The following is a 23,458-nucleotide window of genomic DNA, read 5'->3' as shown; positions in this document are numbered from 1 at the left end:
TTTTGACTGTTTGGGGTCTTTGTGCTTCCATACAAATTTTAGAATTATTTCTTCTAGTTCTGTGAAAAATGTCATTGGTATTTTGATAGGGATTGCATTGAATCTGTAGATTGCCTTAGGGAGTATAATCATTTTAACAAAATTAATTCTTCCAATCCAAAAACACAGTATATCTTTCCATCTGTTTGTCCATTTCTTCTAGGTTGTCCATCTTATTGGCATATAATTGTTTGTAGTAATCTCTTATGATCCTTTGTATTTCTGTGGTGTTGGTTGTAACTTCTTTCATTTCTGATTTTATTGATTCAGGCCTTCTCTCTCTTTTTCTTGATGAGTCTGGCTAAAAGTTTATCAATTTTGTTTACCTTTTCAAAGAAGAGCTCTTAGTTTCATTGATCTTTTCTATTTTTTTGTCTCTGTTTCACTTATTTCTTCTCTGATCTTTATGCTTTCTTTCCCTTTACTAACTTTGTGTTTTGTTTGTTCCTCCTTTTCTAGTTCCTCTAGGTATATGATTAGGTTTTTATTTGAGATTTTTCTTGTTTCCTGAGGTAAGCTTGTATTGCTATAAACTTCCCTGTTAGAACTGCTTTTGCTGCATCCCTTAGATTTTGTATCATTATGTTTTTGTTTTCATTTGCTTCCAGGAATTTTTAAATTTCTTCTTTGATTTCTTCAGTGATCCATTTGTTGTTTAGTTGTGTACTGTTTAGCCTCCACATGCTTGTGGTTTTTACAGTTTTTTTCTTGTAGGTGATTTCTTGTGCCATAACGTTGTCAGAAAAGATTCTTCTTTTTTTTTTTGGCCATGTGGCACGTGGGATCTTAGTTCCCTGACCAGGGATCGAACCTGTGCCCCCTGCATTGGAAGCATGGAATCTTAACCACTGGACCACTAGGGAAGTCCCAAGATTCTTGATATGATTTAAATTTCCTTAAATTTACTGAGACTTGTTCAGTGTCCTAGCATGTGATCTATCCTGGAGAATGTTCCATGTGCCCTTGAAAATGTTGTGTATTCTGCTACTTTGGGATGGAATCATATATATATGTGATATATATATCATATATATATATAAAATGATATATATCATATAAATTATATATATATAAAGTTCTTCTGGTCTAATGTGTCATTTAAGGCCAATGTTTCCTTGTTGATTTTCTGTTTGAATGATCTGTCCATTAATGGGATGTTAAAGTCCCCTATTATTGTTGTGTTACTGTTAATTTCTCCTTTTATACTTGTTAATATTTGCTTTATATATTTAGGTACTCCTATGTTGGTTGCCTATATATTTATAATTCTTATATCTTCTTGGATTGATCCTTTGATCATTACACAATGTCCTTCTTTGTCTTTTATTACAGTCTTTGTTTTATAGTCTATTTTGTCTTATGTAAGTATAGCTACCCTAAGTTTCTTTTGATTTCCACTTGCATGGAAACTTTTCCCATCCCCTCACTTTCAGTCTGTGCTGTGTCTTTAGATCTGAAGAGAGTCTCTTTTATGGGTCTTGTCTTGGTATCCATTCAGCCATTCTATGTCTTTTGATTGGAACATCTAATCTATTTAAACTTAGAGTAATTATTGAAAGGTATGTACTTATTGCCATTTTTGTTAATTGTTTTTGGCTTGTTTTTGTAGCTCTTTTTTATTCCTTTATTGTTCTTTTGCTCTCTTCCTTTGTGACTTGATGACTATCCTTAGAGTTATGTTCAATTTCTGTTCTCTTTTTTTGTGTGTTATCTAATATAGATTTTTGGTTTGTGGTTACCATGAGGTTTATATATAGCAATCTCTACATATGCGTGATTATTTTAAGTTCTTGATCTTTTAAGTTCAAATGCATTTTTAAAATTCTGTATTTTTACTTCCTCCCCCACGTTTACTGTTTTTGACATCATATTTTACATCCTGTTGTTTTGTGTATTCCTTACCTACTTGTTGTGGATATAGATGCTTTTACTACTTTTGTCTTTTGACCTTCCTACCAGCTATATAGGTGGTTGACTTACTACCTTTTCTGTATATTTGCCTTTACCAGTGAATTTTTCTTCTTGTAATATTCATATTTCTAATTTTGGCCTTTTCTTTTTTTTTTTGCTTAGAGAAGTCCCTTTTAACATTTCTTGTAAAGCTGGTTTGGTGGTGCTGACCTCTTTTAACTTTTGCCTGTCTGTAAAACTTGTGATTTCTCCATCAAATCTGAATGAAAGCCTTGCCAAGTATTCTTAGTTGTAGGCTTTCCCCTTTCATCATTTAAGATATATCCTGCCACTCCCTTCTTGCCTGCAGGGTTCTGCTGAGAAGTCCGCTGATAGCCTTATGGGAGTTCCTTTGTATATAACTTATTGTTTTTACCTGGTTGCTTTTAATATTCTCTCTTATCTTTAACATTTGCCATTTTAATTACATTGTGTCTTGGTGCAGTCCTCTTTGGGTTGATCCTGTTTGGGACTCTCTGTGCTTATTGGACCTGGATATTTCTTTCCCAGGTTAAGGAAATTTTCAGTTACTACTTCTTCAAATATATTCTCAGCCCCTTTCTCCCATCTTTTCCTTCTGGTACTCCTATAATATGAATGTTATCCTGCTTGATGTTGTCTTTGAGATCTATTAAACTATCCTCATTTCTTTTTTCTTTTTTCTGTTCAGCTTCAGTAATTTCCACTATTCTCTCTTCCATTTTGTTGATCCATTCCTCTGTATCATCTAATCTACTGTTGATTCCTTCTAGTGTACTTTTTATTTCAGTTATTATATACTTTATCTCTTTTTGTTTCCTCTTTATATTTTCTAACTCTTTGTTAAAAACTTTTAACTTCTCACTCTGTTCATCTAATCTTCTTCTGAGTTCTTTGAACATCTTTATGATAATTACCTTGAACTCTTTATCGGGTAGATTGCTTATCTCCACTTCACTTAGTTCTTCTGGGATTTTATCTTGTTCCTTATTTTGGAATATATTCTTCTGTTGCCTCATTTTGCCTAATTTGCTGTTTTTATTTTTATGTATCTGGTAGGTTGGCTATGTTTCCCGACCTTGGAGAAGTGGCTTTTTGTGGGAGACATCCTATGCATCCCAGCAGTGTACTCCCCTCTGGTCATCAAAAATATATGCTCTAGAGGTGCTCTCTGTGTGGTCTGTGTGTGTGTCCCTCTTTTGTGGTGGGCTGACTACCATGGGCTGTCTGATAGGTGTGGCTGGCTCTGGTTCAGTTGATTGCCAGGCCCCATCTTGTGCAGAGGCTGCTGGACTCTGGTGGGTGGTGCTGGGTCACAAGGTGGCTTGCTGCAGAGCCCTATAGCATCTCAGGGCTAGTGCTGGCCCACTGGTGGTTGGAGCCAGGTTCTGTGGTAGGTAGCTGTGGGGTTAGGGGTTCTGGATTTAATTTTGTCCTGCTGGTGGATGGGTCAAGCTCATGATATATAAAAATATATATATGTGGCGTCTGGGGTGTCCCAAAGCTTGTGTTCCTCTCCTGGTGGTTGGGGTCAGATCCCAAGGTGGGTGGTTGAGGGGCCCAAGGTATCCCAGAGCTGGTGTTGGCCTATTAGTAGGTGGGCTGGATCCTAACATGGCAGGCTGCAGGGCTGCTATAGTCCTGGGGCTGATGTCTGCCTGTTGGTGGTGGGGCTATGTCCCCACCTACCTAGTTGCTCGGCCATAGGAGGTCCAGTGGGTGGGACCATGTCTTGGCAGAAAAAAGCTAGAGGGAAGATTCCAAAATGGTGGTTTCCAGCAACATTTTTCTCATGGCAGAACAAACTTCCCAAAATTGCTGTCACCAGTGTCCTTGTCCCCAGGGTGAGCTTCAGTATCTTCTTGCCTCTCTGGGAGGCTCTCCAAAATCAGCATGTGGGTCTGACCCAGGCTTCTTTCAAATGACTACTTCTGACTTGGGTCCTGGACCATGTGAGATTTTGTGTGTGCTTTTTAAGAGTGGAGTCTGTATTTCCCACAGCCCTCTGGGTCTCCCCTCCCAGGAGTAAGAACTACTAACTTTCAAAGCCAAATGTGCTGGTGGCTCATCTTCCCAGTGCACGACCCACAGGCTAGGGAGCCTGATGTGGGGCTTGGGCTCCTCTTTCCTTGGGAAGAACCTCTGCAATTGTAATCATCCTCCTGTTTGTGGGTCACCCATCTGCAGTATGTGTCTTGACTATATCGTGTCTCTACTCCTTCTACCCATCTTGTTGTGATTCCCTCATTATACCTTTAGTTATAGAAGATCTTTTCTGCTTGTCTTCTAGTCTTTATTATCAATAGAATATTGTGTATAGTTTTAATATATGTATATATATATGTATATAATATTGTATATAGTTGTAAATTTATTATGCCTATGGGAGGAGGCGAGCTCAGTCTTCCTACTCCTGTCTTGGCCATCCTCCAGGAAGCTCCTTTAACACCTTTTGAATTAACTATTTACTGCCCCACATTTTAGTTTGGGAATTTTCTATTGACCTGTCTTCCAGCTTGCTGATTCTCTCCTCAGCCATATGCAGTACTAATGAGCTCATCAAATACATTCTTTATTTTCATTATGGTTTCTGTTTTCCAACATTTCCATTTGATTCTTTATTAGAGTTTCTATTGCTCTTCTTACATTAGCGATCTGTTCTTGCGTGCTGTCCACCTTTTTCATTAAAGCCTTTAACATATTAATCACAGTGATTTTAAATTCTGTCTGATAATTCCTACACTTGGGTCATATGTTCTTTGCTGTGTCTGGTTCTGATCCTTGCTTTGTCAATTCACACAGATTTTTATTTTTCTTGTCTTGTAGGATGCCTTACAATTTTTTGTTGAAAGCCAGACATGATGTATTGAGTAATAGAAATAAAGGTAATTAGGCCTTCAGTGTAAAGTTTTATGTTAATTTGGCTGGGTGTTTACCTGTGTTTAGTGCTCGTAGTAGCTCCAAAGTTCCATAGGCTTCAAATTTCTCTAATATCACTTATTTTGACTCATCTATTGACTTTGGGCTTCCTAAAAGCTTTCCTCAGAGAGAATATGCATCTTGTAACTTTTCAGCTGTAATCCTCTGTTATTACATTGGAAACTTATTAGCCTGGAGGTAATGTGCGTAAGAAGGGAATTGTTCCATGATACTATGATTAAATTTCAGTCTTTTAGAAGGCCTGTGTCCCTGGGCTGTGAACTTCATAAGTGTTTCATAGTTTTATTTTCTCAAATTAATTGAGGCAGGAAGACACCTGTGGGTTAAAATAGGAGAAATGCCCTTCCTCCAGATGGAATAAGGCTATTATAAGGTCTTTTTCCTTAGAAAGTAGGACTTTGCTATGGAGAATCTTCTGAGCGTATTTTACAATGACTACTCTTCTCTACCCTAACCAGAGCCCTAAGAGGATCTTTCTCAGTTTTTCACCCTGAGTACCTGGTGGGATTCCAAATTACTCTGAACTGTTCCTACCAGTTTATGGCTCCACATCTTCTGCTCCAAATAAACAGATCTCAGCTCTGGCTCTGGATTGGCCTATGTTTCAAGATTGGTGGTTTACCTTGTGACCTCAGTTCTCTGATGGTGCAAAAAAAGTTGTTGATTTACAGCTTGCTCAGTTTTCTTGGAAGGATGGGAGTTACGATTTCCAATTATTTTTGAGCTAAAACCAGAAGTTACTGATTATTCTTTTGATCTGAGTCTAAGCTGTTTCTCTAGGAATTCCCTTTGCCCCTCTCCTGCATGAGAGCCTTGGATTTCTGCATCCTTAATTCATTTTTTCTTGGTAAACTTCTTATTTTAGTGAGGTCTTTCCAGTATTTTCCCAGGAAAAAGTGCATGGGAGTAAAGTTTTTAAGACTTTGCTTTTGAAATACCTATTCTACTTTAAGTTTTCAGTCATGTTTTGACTGGACATAGAATTTTTTTTTTTAACGTCTTTATTGGAGTATAATTGCTTTACAATGGTATGTTAGTTTCTGCTTTATAACAAAGTGAATTAGCTATACATATACATATATCCCCATATCTTCTCCCTCTTGTATCTCCCTCCCACCGTTCTTATCCCACCCCTCTAGGTGGTCACAAAGCACATAGCTGATCTCCCTGTGCTATGCAGCTCCTTCCCACTAGCTATCTATTTTACATTTGGTAGTATATATAAGTCCATGCCACTCTCTCACTTCATCCCAGCTTACCCTTCCCCCTCCTTGTGTCCTCAAGTCCATTTCTACGTCTGTGTCTTTATTCCTGTCCTGCCCCTAGGTTCTTCATAATCTTTTTTCTTTTCTTTTTAAGATTCCATATACATGTGTTAGCATATGGTATTTGTTTTTCTCTTTCTGACTTACTTCACTCTGTATGACAGCCTCTAGGTCCATCCACCTCACTACAAATAACTCAATTTCATTTCTTTTTATGGCTGAGTAATATTCCATTGTATATATGTGCCACATCTTCTTTATCCATTCATCTGTTGATGGAAACTTAGGTTGCTTCCATGTCCTGGCTATTGTAAATAGAGTTGCAATGATCATTGTGGTACATGACTCTTTTTGAATTATGGTTTTCTCAGGGTATATGCCCAGTAGTGGGATTGCTGGGTCGTATGGTAGTTCTATTTTTAGTTTTTTAAGGAACCTCCATACTGTTCTCCATAGTGGCTGTATCAAGTTACATTCCCACCAACAGTGCAAGAGGGTTCCCTCTTCTCCACATCCTCTCCAGCATTTATTGTTTGTAGATTTTTTGATGATGGCTGTTCTGACAGGTGTGAGGTGATACCTCATTGTAGTTCTGATTTGCGTTTCTCTAATGATTAGTGATGTTGAGCATCCTTTCATGTGTTTGTTGGCAATCTGTATAACTTCTTTGGAGAAATGTCTATTTAGGTCTTCTGCCCATTTTTGGATTGGGTTGTTTGTTTTTTTAATATTGAGCTGCATGAGCTGTTTATATATTTTGGAGATTAATCTTTTGTCCATTGATTCGTTTGCAAATATTTTCTCCCATTCTGAGGGTTGTCTTTTCGTCTTGTTTATGGTTTCCTTTGCTGTGCAAAAGCTTTGAAGTTTCATTAGGTCTCATTTGTTCATTTTTGTTTTTATTTCCATTAGTGTAGGAGGTGGATCAATAAAGATCTTGCTGTGATTTATGTCAAAGAGTGTTCTTCCTATGTTTTCCTCTAAGAGTTTTATAGTGTCCAGTCTTACATTTAGGTCTCTAATCCATTTTGAGTTTATTTTTGTGTATGGAGTCAGGGAGTGTTCTAATTTCATTCTTTAACATATAGCTGTCCAGATTTCCCAGCACCACTTAGTGAAGAGACTGTCTTTTCTCCATTGTATATCCTTGCCTCTTTTGTCATAGATTAGTTGACCACAGGTGCATGGGTTTATCTCTGGGCTTTCTATCCTGTTCCATTGATCTATATTTCCATTTTTGTGCCAGTACCATACTGTCTTGATTACTGTAGCTTTGTAGTATAGTCTGAAGTCAGGGAGTCTGATTCCTCCAGCTTCGTTTTTTTCCCTCAAGATTACTTTGGCTATTCGGGGTCTTTTGTGTCTCCATACAAATTTTAAGATTTTTTGTTCTAGTTCCATAAAAAATGCCATTGGTAATTTGATAGGGATTGCATTGAATCTGTAGATTGCTTTGGGTAGTATAGTCATTTTCACAATATTGATTCTTCCAATCCAAGAACATGGTATATTTCTCCATCTGTTGGTATCATCTTTAATTTCTTTCATCAGTGTCTTATAGTTTTCTGCATACAGGTCTTTTGTCTCCTTAGGTAGGTTTATTCCTAGGTATTTTATTCTTTTTGTTGCAATGGTAAATGGGAGTGTTTCCTTAATTTCTCTTTCAGATTTTTCATCATTAGTGTATAGGAATGCAAGAGATTTCTGTGCATTAATTTTGTATCCTGCAACTTAACCAAATTCATTGATTAGCTCTAGTAGTTTTCTGGTGGCATCTTTAGGATTCTCTCTATATAGTATCATGTCATCTGCAAACAGTGACAGCTTTACTTCTTCTTTTCCAATTTGTATTCCTTTTCTTTCTTTTTCTTCTCTGATTGCCGAGGCTAGGACTTCCAAACCTAGGTTGAATAATAGTGGTGAGAGTGGGTAACCTTCTCTTGTTCCTGATCTTAGAGAAATTGCTTTCAGTTTTTCACTATTTGAAAATGATGTTTGCTGTGGGTTTGTTGTATATGGACTTTATTTTGTTGAGGTAGGTTCCCTCTATGCCCACTTTCTGGAGAATTTTTATCATAAATGGGTGTTGAAGTTTGTCAAAAGTTTTTCTGCATTTATTGAGATGATCATATGGTTTTTCTTCTTCAATTTGTTAATATGGTGTATCACATTGATTGATTTGTGTATATTGAAGAATCCTTGCATCCCTGGGATAAATGCCACTTGATCATGGTGTATGATCCTTTTAATGTGTTGTTGGATTCTGTTTGCTAGTATTTTGTTGAGGATTTTTGCATCTATATTCATCAGTGACATTGGTCTTTAATTTTCTTTTTTTTGTAGTATCTTTGTCTGGTTTTGGTATCAGGGTGATGGTGGCCTCATAGAATGAGTTTAGGAGTGTTCCTTCCTCTGTACTTTTTTGGAAGAGTTTGAGAAGGATGGGTGTTAGCTCTTCTCTAAATGCTTGATATAATTCACCTGTGAAGTCATCTGGTCCTGGACTTTTGTTTGTTGGAAGATTTTTAATCATAGTTTCAATTTCATTACTTGTGGTTTGTCTGCTCATATTTTCTATTTCTTCCTGGTTCAGTCTTGGAAGGTTATACCTTTCTAAGAATTTGTCCATAACTTCCAGGTTGTCCATTTTATTGGCATAGTAGTATTGGCTTGTAGTAGTCTCTTAGGATGCTTTGTATCTGCGATGTCTCTTGTAACTTCTCCTGTTTTCATTTCTAATTTTATTGATTTGAGTCCTCTCCCTCTTTTTCTTGATGAGTCTGGCTAATTGTTTATCAATTTTGTTTATCTTCTCAAAGAACCGGCTTTTAGTTTTATTGATCTTTGCTCTTGTTTTCTTGGTTTCTATTTCATTTATTTCTGCTCTGATCTTTATGATTTCTTTCCTTCTGCTAACTTTGGGTTTTGTTTGTTCTTCTTTCTCTAGTTCCTTTAGGTGTAAGGTTAGATTGTTTATTTGAGATTTTTCTTGTTTCTTGAGGTAGGCTTGTATTGCTATAAACTTCCCTCTTGGAACTGCTTTTGCTGCATTCCATAGGTTTTGGATCATTGTGTTTTCGTTGTCATTTTTCTTTAGGTTTTTTTGATTTCCTCTTTGATTCCTTCAGTGATTTCTTGGTTATTTAGTAATGTAATGTTTAACCTCCATGTGTTTGTATTTTTTACATTTTTTCCCCTGTAATTGATTTCTAATCTCTTAGCGTTGTGGTCAGAAAAAGTGCTTGATATGATTTCAATTTTCTTAAATTTACTGAGGCGTGATTTGTGACCCAAGATATGATCTATCCTGTAGAATGTTCCGTGCACACTTGAGAAGAAATTGTAGTCTGCTGTGTTTGGATGGAATATCCTGTAAATATCAATTAAATCTATCTGGTCTATTGTGTCATTTAAAGCTTGTGTTTCCTTATTAATTTTCTGTTTGGATGATCTGTCCACTGGTGTAAGTGAGGTGTTAAAGTCCCCCACTATTATTGTGTTACTGTCGATTTCCTCTTTTAGAGCTGTTAGCCGTTGCCTCATGTACTGAGGTGCTCCTATGTTGGGTGCATATATATTTACAATTATTATATCTTCTTCTTGGATTGATCCCTTGATCATTATGTAGTGTCCTTCCTCGTCTCTTGTAGCATTCTTTATTTTAAAGTTTATTTTATCTGATATGGGTATTGTTACTCCAGCTGTCTTTTGAGTTCCATTTGCATGGAATATCTTTTTCCATCCCCTCATATTCAGTCTTTATTTTTCCCTAGGTCTCAAGTGGATCTCTCGTAGACAGCATATATGTGGGTCTTGTTTTTGTATCTATTCAGCGAACCTGTGTCTTTTGGTTGGAGCATTTAATACATTCACGTTTAAGGTAATTATCGATATGTATGTTCCTATGACCATTTTCTTAATTGTTTTGTAGGTGCTTTTCTTCTCTTGTGTTTCCCACTTAGAGAAGTTCCTTTAGCATTTGTTGTAGAGCTGGTTTGGTGGTGCTGAATTCTCTTAGCTTTTGCTTGTCTGTAAAGCTTTTGATTTCTCCATCAAATCTAAATGAGATCCTTGCCGGGTAGAGTAATCTTGGTTGTAGGTTCTTCCCTTTCATCACTTTAAATATGTCATGCCACTCCCTTCTGGCTTGTAGAGTTTCTACTGAGAAATCAGCTGTTAACCTTATGGGAGTTCCCTTGTATGTTATTTGTCGTTTTTCCCTTGCTGCTTTCAATAATTTTTCTTTGTCTTTAATTTTTGCCAGTTTGATTACTATGTGTCTCAGTGTGTTCCTCCTTGGGTTTATCCTGTGTGGGACTCTCTGCCCTTCCTGGATTTGGGTGGCTATTTCCTTTCCTATGCTAGGGAAGTTTTCAGCTATAATCTCTTCATATATTTTCTCGGGTCCTTTCTCTCTCTCTTCTCCTTCTGGGACCCCTATAATGCAAACGTTGTTGCATTTAATGTTGTCCCAGAGGTCTCTTAGGCTGTCTTCATTTCTTTTCATTCTTTTTTCTTTTTTCTGTTCTGCAACAGTGAATTCTACCGTTCTGTCTTCAAGGTCACTTATCCGTTCTTCTGTCTCAGTTATTCTGCTATTGATTGCTTCTAGTGTATTTTTCATTTCAGTTATTGTATTGTTCATCTCTGTTTGTCTGTTCTTTAATTCTTCTAGGTCTTTGTTAAACATTTTTTGCATCTTCTCGATATTTGCCTCCATTCTTTTTCCGAGGTCCTGGATCATCTTCACTATCATTGTTCTGAATTCTTTTTCTGGAAGGTTGCCTATCTCCACTTCATTTAGTTGTTTTTGTGCAGTTTTATCTTGTTCCTTTATCTGGTACATAGCCCTCTGCCATTTCATCTTCTCTATCTTTCTGTGAATGTAGTTTTTGTTCCACAGGCTGCAGGATTGTAGTTCTTCTTGCTTCTGCTGTCTGCCTTCTGGTGGATGAGGCTATCTAAGAGGTTTGTGCAAGTTTCCTGATGGGAGGGACTGGTGGTGGGTAATGCTGGGTGTTGCTCTGGTGGGCAGAGCTCAGTAAAACTTTAATCCGCTTGTCTGCTGATGGGTGGGGCTGAGTTCCATCCCTGTTGGTTGTTTGGCCTGAGGCAACCCAACACTGGAGCCTACCCGGGCTCTTTGGTGGGGACTCTTTAATGGCGGACTCTGGGAGGGCTGACGCCAAGGAGTACTTCCCAGAACTTCTGCTGCCAGTGTCCTTGTCCTCATGATGAGACACAGCCCCCCCCATCTCTGCAGGAGACCCTCCAACACTAGCTGGTCGGTCTGGTTCAGTCTCCTTTGGGGTCACCATTCCTTCCCCTGGGTTCCGATGCACACACTACTTTGTGTGTGCCCTCCAAGAGTGGAGTCTCTGTTTCCCCCAGTCCTGTCGAAGTCCTGCAGTCAAATCCCACTAGCCTTCAAAGTCTGATTCTCTAGGATTTCCTCCTCCCATTGCCGGACTCCCAGGTTGGGAAGCCTGACGTGGGGCTCAGAACCTTCACTGCAGTGGGTGGACTTCTGTGGTATAAGTGTTCTCCAGTTTGTGAGTCACCCACCCAGCAGTTATGGGATTTGATTTTATTGTGATTGTGCCCCTCCTACCATCTCACTGTGGCTTCTCCTTTGTCTTTGGATGTGGGATATTTTCTATGGTGAGTTGCAGTGTCTTCCTGTCAATGATTGTTCAGCAGTTAGTTGTGATTGTGGTGCTCTTGCAAGAGGGAGTGAGAGCCCGTCCTTCTACTCTGCCATGTTGAACCAATCTCCTCATTATAATTTTTATTGAAGATACCTTATGTTTTCTGCATTATTCTTTCCCTGTCTGGGTTTATTTTTTTTGCAGTTTTTTGTTGGCTTGTTTTTTTCTTTGCTTTCGTGTTGAAGACTCTTCAAATGTCTGTGATCCTTGACTCCCCACTCTCATTTAAGATTGAGGCCTAAAAAAGAGGCCAGTGGGTCTGTGTGAGTAGAACTTATCACTGATGTGCTTCATCATAGTGTGTGAAGCAGGGATATGGCTGTTTGGATGGATACCTCTTGTATATATCACAATCTGTAGGTTTTCTCCTTTGTGCTGGTCAGTCTCTCTAGAGAGGTAATCTCATATGCTAAGCCAGGCTAGAGGATAACACTGTTCCTAGAGATATCACTGTTCCTTCTAAAGACTTTCAAACAAACCTCTTATTTTCTTTCATCCATCACCTCCATCTTCAGAGGTACCAGATGCTTCTAAATTCTGAGCCTTTCGAGAGCTCCATAATGCAAATTAGCTTGATTCTTGTTGGCTTCAATTTATACTCCCCCATCCTGTTCGAATGCGCGCACACACACACACACGTACAAACACACAATATCACTTGAAGGCCCAGGGGTTTCTCCATTCTGATAAATCAGTTATCACTCTTCAATTACTTACCTGCTTGTGAAATTTTTGACATAATTTGCCTTCTTATGCATGCTTTCCTTTTCTCTTGTTCTTTTGAGTTTATGCCTCTTTTTTTCCTTTACTGTCCTTTAAGTGGGGTCATAAGAGGGAGTGGAGATAAGCAAATGCATTTATTCAGATAATCTATATTCAGAGACTTTCTCATTTTACACCCCTATGTGCTTTAGTATTGTAACTGCTTGTGAAAAGGGCATGTTTTTTGCTTTAGTATTGTAACTGTTTGTGAAAAGGGCATGGTTTTTGCTTTCGTCTCTCAATTCCAAATCATTCTGACAACAAGAACTTGAGAGGAGACTGAAGAAAGGATGACATTTTTGAATTTTGTAATCTCAACTCATTGACAATTCTCTTTAGTCTTCTAATGAGAAACTTCTACGTGACTGTTAATATTTGTCTACACGCTGTTAGCATCCAAGCTAGCTTGTAAATTGTGTGTGACCCATTCACTCTGATCATCTTCCTGCATCTTGGTCTCTCTCAACTTTTCAGTGTGAGGGGCTCCTTTTCCTTTCTTCTCCAAAGCTTCAGGTCTGTGGTGGCTTCATCTCTTAGATGAGCTTTCACTACAACTCTGATGTCACAAAAGCGCTGCCCATCGAATTTACTTATGGTATCCAGTAGTTTTGCACATCATGTTGACTGGTCCAGTAAAAGACATTTATAGAGCAAACCCTGCTTGTGTACTCAGATGCAGAACTATAAAACAATACCTAAACTACCTACTAAAAGTCGTATAAACCAGAGAGCTAAATATCAGGTAAAATATTTTATTTAAAACATTAAACATGGGGGTTTATACATTTCCTTAGCAGTGCTGCCTGAGCAACAGCCCAAATAAATTTGAGAAGCTCAAATTCTCAAGCAAACAACCAAGCAACAATTGTTTGTTGAGTACATATGTACTCAAGCCTGAGATTGTACCTGGAGGAATATGAAAAAAACATAAAATATTGTTCCTGCTCTTTCCCCAGACATGGAGGCATGTCATGTGGAATCCTCCTTTGGATCAAAAGCACAGGCTTGTCATTTGACATATGAGACCAAATACTCTTACTGTCCCGTTGCTGAGGCAAAGCTACATATGAAAAATGCTAGCAACATAACACTACACATCTAAACGTTTAACCATCTGTCAGAGCCAGCAAATACTATAGACATTCAGATCAGGAGGTCAAAGGGAATAGAAGCAGAAACCAGAAACATTTACTGAGTTCCTACCTACGAAGTCTATGTTTTAGGTGGTCTGGGAACACATGGAGGGAGAAATTCCTAGCCACTTGGTTTGGCCTTGAATCATGTGCTGGATTTGTATGGAGGGAGAAAAAAGGTATCTCATGAAAGAAGAACATGGACCACAAAACACAGTGACAAAAGTGATGCCTGTGTGACTTGGAAGGGGAAGGGCAATGGTCTGACTGGATTCGGTGTTCATGCTCCAGAGAAGCAGGGAATGAAGTCGGATTGTAGGGTAGGGCAGGAGTCAACAAGGGTAAGAGAATCTTAGTTTTCAGAAGAAGGAAAAACAGCACATTGCATCACAGAAATCCCTCGGTTTAAGGCACAACTTTGCTGCATTTTTTTATGAAGTTAAATGGGGAAACATTTATATAACCCCTTCCTAACTGCAATATTTTTGGTTGTTGTCTTATTTATTTGTATCCCTTGGACTGGGACAGGAGTACCCCTTGGACTAGGGGAAGAAAAGAGAAATTGGATCGTTTGTGTTCTATTTAAATGACTGGAACAAAGAAGGCAGATGATTTATCCACAGCCTGGCAACTATGGGAAACTATTTCCCTGGCCCCTTGCACCCCTCCCCTCCCCGCCCCCAACAATCCTCTTCCCAGAACAGAAGAAGGTGGGCTGAGTACTTTGCAGGACTACTTTGCAGGTAATCATGATTTCAAAGAATCTCGATTAAGCTCCACTGTGTAGGATGTAACTTTGGGATTTTACGCTTTCTCATCTCTCCTGATCCACCTAAGTAGGAGGGATTCCTGGGGCATGCTTGCAGGCCGGAGGGCAGTGGGCCGTTCTCCTAAGAGGGAGGAATGAGACTTTGGTGGTCTTTTTTGGTAAATAACTTTCCATCAACTTCTCAAGTCCCATCTCTCAGTGGAGAAAGATGCACCAGGCCACGTAAAACTCAGTGTAGGTCCGAGGGACGCTGCAGCTTGGTCGGCTGAGCAACTGAAGTTATGGCCCTAAATTTTGGTTTCGTGACGACGAAGGCGACCTGGTTAGTAAGCTGCTGGATTTCTTTGTCCCTGCACACATCATGCTTGACGAGACGCTTAAGCAAATAGAGTAGGCAACCGCTAGGAGGTAGCCGAGCTATTCGCCGGCCGCCGGGGTAGCAGAAATGGCTGTGTGTCCCTGGGCTCTGCCGGTCCAGGCGGGTGGCGCTTTTCCAAGGTCGGGGTTGCGATAAGCTGGTCGGTGGAGAGAGAAGGACGTCGAAGAACAAACGGCCCTTGCATCTAAAAGGCAGAGGAGGCGACAGCGCCTCCAAGGCATTGTCACGTCCCGAGGTCTGTTTGCTGGGCCACCAGCTGCCTGCACATCTGGATGCAGCAGCGCCTTTCCCTGCAGGGCGGAGGCGAGGCGGAGGACCCCGGTGTGCACGCACCTCCTCGTGCGCGCGCGTGCGGGCCCGCGAGCGTGTGTGCCCGCGAGCGCGCGCGCGCACGGGTGTCGCTGGAGCTGCGGCTCCGGGACCGGGGAATGGGGGTGGGGGCCCAGGAAGGAATCAATCTCCGCCGGCCTCCTCGCGCCTCACTGCGGGTTAATAACCAACCAGTTAGAGAGAGCCGAGGGTGACGGCGGCAGGGTGACAGCCCCGGCGCGCCGGCTGCGTATCGGAGGGTCAGGCTTTCAGCCAGTCTCGGCCACACTCAGGGATTTGTGTATACACATTTTGGGGCAGGGTTATTATCATTATTGTATTGTTTGCCTCTGTCTCCGGGGGACCAGGGCGGGAGAGAGGGGCGCGCTCTCCAGCCGAGCGTCGCGCATCTGAACGGGTCGAAGGAGGCAATTTCGCGGGTGGGGGAGGGAGGGGAGACCTTGATTTCCACCAATCCCCGGGCGTTTGTCTGCGAAGTCCCGGGCGCCGCGGAAGGCTGCGGCGCGCCGCTGAATTAACTGATGAAAGCGAGTTCTTTTCTTCTCCGGGAGGGGTGGGAAGCAGGGGTCCTGGCGGGGCAGGCGGAGAAGCCCGGGGCGGGCTAGCGGTCCCGGGCCGCGGTGGAAATTTCCAAGGACTTGGCGCGGCGCGGGGAGCGCGTCTGGGGGGTGCCTGGCAGCGCAGTAGCGCGGGAGGCGGGGAGAGGCGGCGAAGGGCGCAGGAGCATCGCTCAGAAGCGGACGCCGCGGACCAGATGTCTGCGAGGGAGCCGAGACTCTCCCCGGCCCCACGCCGAGGGCGACGGTAACGCTGCAGAACCGGCGGGAGCGACTCGCCGCCGCCGCTCCCCGCGCTCTCGGAGACCCCGGCGCCCGCCTTCTGCAGGGGGAGCGACCATGGCCGTAGCTCGTGACTTGCTCCCGGGGCACTTCCCCTAGGAAGAAATCCTCGAAAAAGTTGCATTGGAAAAAATCCTTGCGCTGACCTTTGGGGCTGTGGGCGCCGAACGACCGTGCGTGCGAGTGCGAGCACGAAAGCGAAAGGTGTGTGTGCATGGGGGGCCGGCGGTGGGGGGATCCTCCGCTGCCACTGCGCCTAGCCTAGTGCTGAGGCTCCGGCCCTCGACCGCCACCCTGGGACCCGGGGGCTGCGATGAGCCCCTGCGGGCAGGCCCGGCGACACACGTCCAGAGGGGCCATGGCCGTCCTGGCGTGGAAGTTCCCGCGGACCCGGCTGCCCGTGGGAGCCAGTGCCCTCTGCGTCGTGGTCCTCTGTTGGCTCTACATCTTCCCCGTCTACCGACTGCCCAACGAGAAGGAGATTGTGCAGGGGGTGCTGCAACAGGGCACGGCGTGGAGGAGGAACCAGACGGCGGCCAGAGTCTTCAGGTACTCCTGCTTTCGCGGCTCCACCCTGCTCGTGTCCTTTCCTCCCGGGACGCTGAGGACAGGGTCACCGGCGAGGACCGCCTTGCAGAGGCCCTTTCATCCCGTCCTTCTTGTCCTATTCCCTTTCTTTGTCGTTCCCAACCTGGAGACATTAGTCAGGGGCCCTTCCCCAGCCCTTACCCCGGGAGATGTGCAGACACCTGCTTTGGCCCTGGAAAGTCTGTACGCGTTTTTTCCCAAGCCTGAGTTGTATTCAGCGATTTGCCGATAACCGGTGGGAAGAAGAATCTAGGCTAACTTTGTCCCTTGAACTTAATGAGAATTTATCTAAGGCTCTGCAGACATTCGAAGCTGTAGAGAACTAGATGCAGGTACCAGGCGTCTTCCTGGGGTTTGGTGCATGGTTGGTAACGTAAGTCACTAATGAGGGAGTCATGGGCAGTGAAAACATGGGCATCCAGCCTGGCTCCCGCTGCTTTGTGCAGTATGCCCATAACGAACACAAGGCACTTACTGATGCCCTACTAAAGAGCCGGGGACTGAGTGATTTTTATTGGAGTTTCACCGACTTTCTAATAACAGATATTATATCCCCATCTTACCAACCACAAACTGAATCTTCAGAGGAGAAGTTACTTCCCCAAGGTCATGTACCTTTGCAGGGTCGGAGCTGGGATTTTGGTCACATAAAGCTCTAAAGCTCCCAGCTCTTTTGCTTGGCTTACTGTGGATGCCTTCTGGAGGCTGGGAGATGTACTTTAGGTGGGGACTTGAAATCAGAAAACAAACAAAAAAAACCAAAACCAGGTTGGAAATCAACCTCAGAGCATCACTCAGAGGTTGTAGTTTCCCTTCTTTCCTGGGAATTTCAGTTTAAGGGTCTAAAGATGAGTTCTTGGCAGCAGGGGTTGTGCGGTAAGATTGGAGGTGAGGCGAAGCTGCTTCCGCTTCTTCTCTGCTTTCCTGATCGTGCTGAAGGGGCACCCTGGTGCTTCTCCCACTGTCAGGAGCCCCTCTCACCTTCAGTCCCTTCAGCTGAAGGTGCTGCAGTTGGCTCTTCCTGTGATGGTTGTGGTCTGGAGGTGCAGAGGGGGTACAGAGTGCTTTCCTTTGCTCTGCATAGGATCTTTCCAAGCCGTATATGGCCAGGTGAGAGCCAACTTCACTACTGTTAGTTACAAATGTTCAGAAATATCTGTAAATTAAAAAAACAAACTTTTAAAACTTATGGTTTCCTTCCCTTTCTCAGGCCTGCTCCTGGAAAGGTCAAAGAGATAATAGCCAAACCTTGCAGGGAAAGGCAGCTGAATTTGCCTTTAAACTGCGAGGGAAGACGTTCCTTCTGTCTCTCTGTTTAGAATTCTGCTATCATTAAGTTTAAAAATAACCCCACTCCCCTTAAAAGTATATAAGAGCTGATTTTCTCTTGCCTTCATGGTATTGATTGTTCTACTCAAAAGGCATAGCATGCAGCCATTCTTTTCTCTAGAGACAGAAGGCACTTTCATTTCAAGTAATGTAAGGAAATGAGTTAAGAGCTTCCCATTGGTTTGCAATGAAAGAGTCCATTTTTTTTTTTTTTTTTATAGGGGGAGCAATAATGAAGCTCTTTTAGAGAATAGATTTCTTTTGGAGGACATAATTGAGTGGAAAATGCTTCACATTCTGAGAAGCCCAGGCTCGTTGTTTCTCAGACACACTTGCCTCTTGCTGTCTATAGCCTCGGGGTAGTCTTCAGTGTGCTTGGCTGGCATTTGGTCTAGTCTCTCTGTGCAGAGAAATACTTATGAAAATCCCAAAACTGCCTAAACACATACCCCTCAAAGTTAGTGTCTGTAAGACTGTGTAAGCGGCACCATTGCACATGGAAAAGAGTTTGGGCTTTGGAGGAGAATCCTGAATTTTTAGACTGATCGTGCCATGACTAGGGAAACAGCAGAGGACCTTTGGCAAGTTACTCTATCTCTTTGAGTCCGAGTTTCCTTATGTATAGATGGAGATAATAGCATCTACCTTGCAGGGTTGGTGTAAAGTTTAAATAAAAAAACTGATGCCAAGTGTCTGGCACATATAACTAGTCAGTGATGTCATTCTAATTGTTAGAAAGCGTAAATGGTAAGTTATATACGTTACAACTTTAATAAGGACATTTGGCCAGGCCATAGGAATTTGGAATGTTTCACTTACCAAATTTGCAGAGAATCATTAGTGGTTCAAATTCGCCCGTCCGCACGCCTCCCCACTGAAGCTAATGAACAGGGACGAGGATTTTAAAAGATAGTCAAAGTATCATGGTTTGTTAAGTCAAAAATTTTTTTTTACTCTGCATGTTTAATTGTTTTTTAACATCTGGATTGTTAGTATGTGGGTAACAGAGTATGATTGTTAACTATTAGGTCAGCCAGAGGCCTTTATTGTGTTAAGGAGACACAACTTTGGCAAACAGTTATCTGTGTTTGCCAGTCTGAAATATCTTCTGCACAAATACAAACACACATACATAAATGTACAATATGCACTTACGTGTGGGGATGTATACACATTTATCCATAAACCACGGAATGATGTATGTATATGTATAAATATATGTATATTCATATATACATACATACAAATAATTTCAGCCAGTCAGTCAACCCATATTTAATGAGTGACTACAATGCACCAGGTACGAGTTAGGCCCTGGGGGATAGCAGTAAACAGGATGCATGAATTGCTTCCTCTGAGACAGCTTACCTCCTCCTAGGGCGCGACTGACAAAAACCTATGAGTAAGGAAATGTGATGGTTTAAAGTCTTGTAAAATCCTGTGAGGACAAAAGAAAGTGTTTCACTAGGTTTATAAGCATCAGAGTTTCAGATTCCATTTTGCCCTCTGTGCTTCCATTTACTTTTGTGATTTTCTTCTTCTCCAAGCTTAGAACTTAAGTGCTGACTTCTCAGAGGGGAGTTTTGACAGATTGTTTGGGGGGGTGGTGGTGGGCAGCACGAAAGTAACAAAGCTGCAAGAGTTTTGCTAAATAGGAAGTTTCCCTATCACCCACGTAGTCTAAGGAAGATAAAGAAGTCAATTCACCCTATCATAGAAACTTAAAGTTATTATACAACTCTTGCTGCTTCTGACTGAGTAATCAAGTAGTGCAAGGAAATGCCAAACCAAAGTAGCATTTGTCTCATTCATCAGGTCCTTCCCCATTTTGGTTGTTTCTCAGAAATAAACTCCTGTTCATGGTTTATGTGCAAGGCACCTGACATGGTAGCAACAACAACAAAACCAACAAATTATTAGGCTCTTGTTATGTGTGTGGCACTATGCTAAGTGTTTTAAATGTACTGTCTGATTTAATTCTTCTAAGAACATTGTATGGGTACCTTGTTATCCGCGTTTACAAAGATGACTATGCCCTGGTCCCTGTGACAGGTGTATATGTATGTAATCAACTAACCACCTGGCAATAGGGCCATTAAAGAGAGGCAGCATAACAGAGTGAAAAAGTTAGGAATTGGGGAACTGTCAGTGCATGGTTGGAGCTCCCTTTCTGGTTGTATGATCATTGGCAAGTTCGACTCTCAGAGCTTCACCTTCCCCATTTGTAAAATGGGGTTTGTAATCATTTTTTACAGGTTTATAGTGAAAATCATACGGTAGCATACAGATAGCATTTAAAAGGATGCTTGCTTCGTACCTCTGTTTAATACGTGGCCCTTAAACAATTGAACCACAAGCAAAGGGCTGGGGAGATTCACAGAACGTGGCACTTGATTCCAGGGAAGGAGGGGAGTTGGAGAGGAGGTGGGATTTGTACTCAGCCTTGAAGGATGGTGAGATGGGGGAGTAGTGAGAGGGGAGGGCAAAGGATGTTCTGAGCAGACAGGACAGCAACCGCCAAGACGGGGAGGTGGGCAAGTGTCTGATGTGCTTCCTGTGTGGAAAGTTCTTAAGTCGCCCACAGCGAGCACAGTAGTAAGCAGACTGGGAGGCAGGTGGGAGCCAGGTCCCAAGCTCTGAATGGGCTTAAGGCGCGGCTCGTGAGGAGTGAACAGACATCAGGTATCCAAGGGCACTGGCCGTGTGCCGACATCAGCAGAGGAGGCACGTCACTGTCCCTGGTGGATCTGGGGAAAGGGGATGACACCAGAGTGCTGCGGGCATCCTGTCTGTTCACTGGCTGGGGGCCATCAGTCTAAGTAGTCCTGTTCCTCTTTCCCTTTCTAAATTCTGAATGAAAAACACTCCTGTAAGCAGTTCTAGCTTTATGTAGCTTCCTTTCTGTCCCTATTTTAAATCTACGGTTACCAGAAGCTTCGGGTGTTTCCACAGCTGCCCTGGTGGCTGCAGAAGGGCACTTGGGGGGGGGGGGGAGTGACAGGATGGGAGGGGGGTGCAGCCATCTGTGTATATGGGATGTAAGTTTTATGTTAAGTGGGGAATTTGTGGAATTCACTGTAAAAGTAGTTTAGGAGAAAGCTGGTTTAATGTGGTGCTTATGAAAATAAGCTGCCATTATGCTGCAGATTTACACATGTGAAAAAACTCCATCAGCAATAATGCAATGACAAAAGTAAGTCATTAACATTGCTTGGACTCAATGACATGTACCAGGTCCAGTTCTTAGTGCTTGTATTAGTTATGTTTGTTCCCATTGCTATTTTATAAAGTAGATATTTGTATGTTCTTTGTCTTACAGTTGAGGAAATGGAGGTTCAGAGAGAACCACTAGCAACGTGATTGGGTTGAGTTTCCACCCACAGCTATTAGACTCTAAGCCTTATGCTCATTCTCTGATAATCTCGGGGAAATGAGGCACTGCCGATGTCTCCTATGATCTGGCCATGATTACTTTTCCACCATCATCTTTCATCAGTGTTTCTCCTTATGCTTTAGTAATACTGGTAAAAGTTATAGCCCCTGAAATAAGCCAGGCTGTGTTGGCTTTGCTTGTGCCATTCCCTCTGCCTGGAATGCTTTTCCTTCAAGGCCACAGGGCCCGCCCTTCACGGGGTCAGTTCTTACTCATCTCTCCACAGTGGGTTGCAGTGGTTAAGAACAAAGGTTCCAAAGTTAGCTGTCCTCAAACCCTGCTGCCACTATTTGTTGTGCTCTGGAGCAAATCAGACTTCATTTCCTCATATAATAAAATGTGGCTTCTTACAGGAGTGTTGTGAGCGTTAGAATAGGTAATACGTTGAAAGTGCTGAGAACTGTTTCTGGCCCATAGAGTCGGCCCTCCGAATCCGTGGTTTCCACATCCGCGGATTCAACTAGCTTAGGATGGAAATTCGAGACCCGCAGTTGGTTGACTCCTCGGAGGCAGAACCCACGGATATGGAGGGCATCCTGCACTAGCCATTTTATATAAGGGACTTGAGCATCCGGGCATTTTGGTATCTGTGCGGGGTGGGAGGGTGGGGAGATGGGGCGGAGTCCTGCAACCGTTCCCTCACGGATACCGAGGGCCCAGTGTAATTAGTGCTTAATCCGCATTAGCTTTCCTCAAGGCAGCTTTCCTTCCTTCCTCCCCAGGATGTGTTAGAATCTCCTCCTTCAGAGAGAGAAAAAAAAAAAAAAAAAAAAAAGCCTTGTGCATATTTGCATTTTTTCATTGATCCAAAATATCTACTACTGTATCTACCACTATTATCATAAAAGGGGCTGGAACCATAACGGTGAACTTAACAAAACCCTTACTTTCTTGAAATTTATAGGCTAACGAGGGGAGACATAATAAACAGGTAAATATAGAAATAGCTGGTAATGACAGGTGCATTTCTCAAGCTGTGTTAAAAGTACCGGTTTACTTGTCTGCCTTTTATGCCGACTCATCCATATTTGCATCCCCGGAGCTGAGAGGTGGTTCCTGGCACGCTCATTTTTGTTGAGTTACTGCGTGACTGAACGTTTTAGAATGGAGTGGGACCAGTTAGCCAGTTAGCCAACAAGGATTTATCGAGGCCCAGCACTCTGCTTGGCTGTTTGGGGACCGAAGGAGTACATGGTATCCTGTGAAAGAGTTCCTACTCTAGAACAGAGTTTCCTCACCTCAGCACCACTGACATCCTGGGCTGGATAATTCTTTGTTGAGGAGGGTTGTCCTGTACATTGTAGAATATTCAGCAATACCCATGGCCTCTGTCCACTGACCATCCACGGAATGAAACAACCATATATGTCCCCAGATATGTCTCCCGGGGGGCAAAGTGGCTGCTGGTTGAGAATCACTGCTTTAGAGAAACAAAATCAATCCAATTGACAGGATTTAAAACACCTAGAAAATATCATGCAATTAACAGCTGCATTTGGAAACGACAAGCTGTAAATGCTTTGATGACTGGAGGAGGAGTGAATGAATTTACTTTGATAGATGGCCAGGTCTTGGTTAGGGAAGGGTAGGGAGAGGGGATGCATTTGGGGAGATTTATGATAAGTTTCTATTGAAAGCTTGTGTGTGAGCTGATCAGTGCCCCGCCTTAGACCTTGGCAAGAGGAACCCATGCTTCGTGTCCTGTGTTTTAGGGGGGAGCTCACTTCGCTTCTCCTCTGGTCTCACCCCTTCTCAATCAGGCAAGGCTCAATGGGGCCTTTGTAGACCCTGGAATTCCCAGCCCAGATGACTCAAGCCGACTCCGTAGCGTGCCTGCCTTTATGTAGTGTTTCCCCTATTCCTCATCCTGGGGGTGGCTTGTCCCACTGCTGTGTGCACTCCTAGGCCCAAGGGTTGGCCAAGGAACAGCTCTTTGCGAGAATGGGAGGCTGTGAGAGGAAATTGGATATGGGGTTGGGGGGATTTCACGTGTACACATGGGAAGGGGGTGGCTC

General features: G+C 42.6%; 1 protein-coding gene across 2 annotated transcripts in view; it reads left to right on the top strand.

Moving 5' to 3' along the window:
* The first annotated feature begins 16,331 nt into the window (after window positions 1-16,331).
* ST8SIA1 (ST8 alpha-N-acetyl-neuraminide alpha-2,8-sialyltransferase 1) overlaps window positions 16,332-23,458 on the top strand; it is a 148,520-nt gene continuing 141,393 nt past the window's right edge. For both annotated transcript variants that reach the window (XM_059934531.1, XM_059934532.1), the window contains exon 1: window positions 16,332-16,642. In XM_059934531.1, coding sequence (XP_059790514.1) covers window positions 16,407-16,642 — 236 coding nt within the window. In that variant the 5' untranslated portion in view covers window positions 16,332-16,406. The remainder of the gene's footprint in view (window positions 16,643-23,458) is intronic.

Source organism: Balaenoptera ricei, chromosome 10 (assembly GCF_028023285.1).
Source record: "Balaenoptera ricei isolate mBalRic1 chromosome 10, mBalRic1.hap2, whole genome shotgun sequence".
NCBI lineage: Eukaryota > Metazoa > Chordata > Mammalia > Artiodactyla > Balaenopteridae > Balaenoptera > Balaenoptera ricei.
Note: the sequence above shows the minus strand (reverse complement) of the source record. Positions and strands in the feature narration are given on the sequence as shown.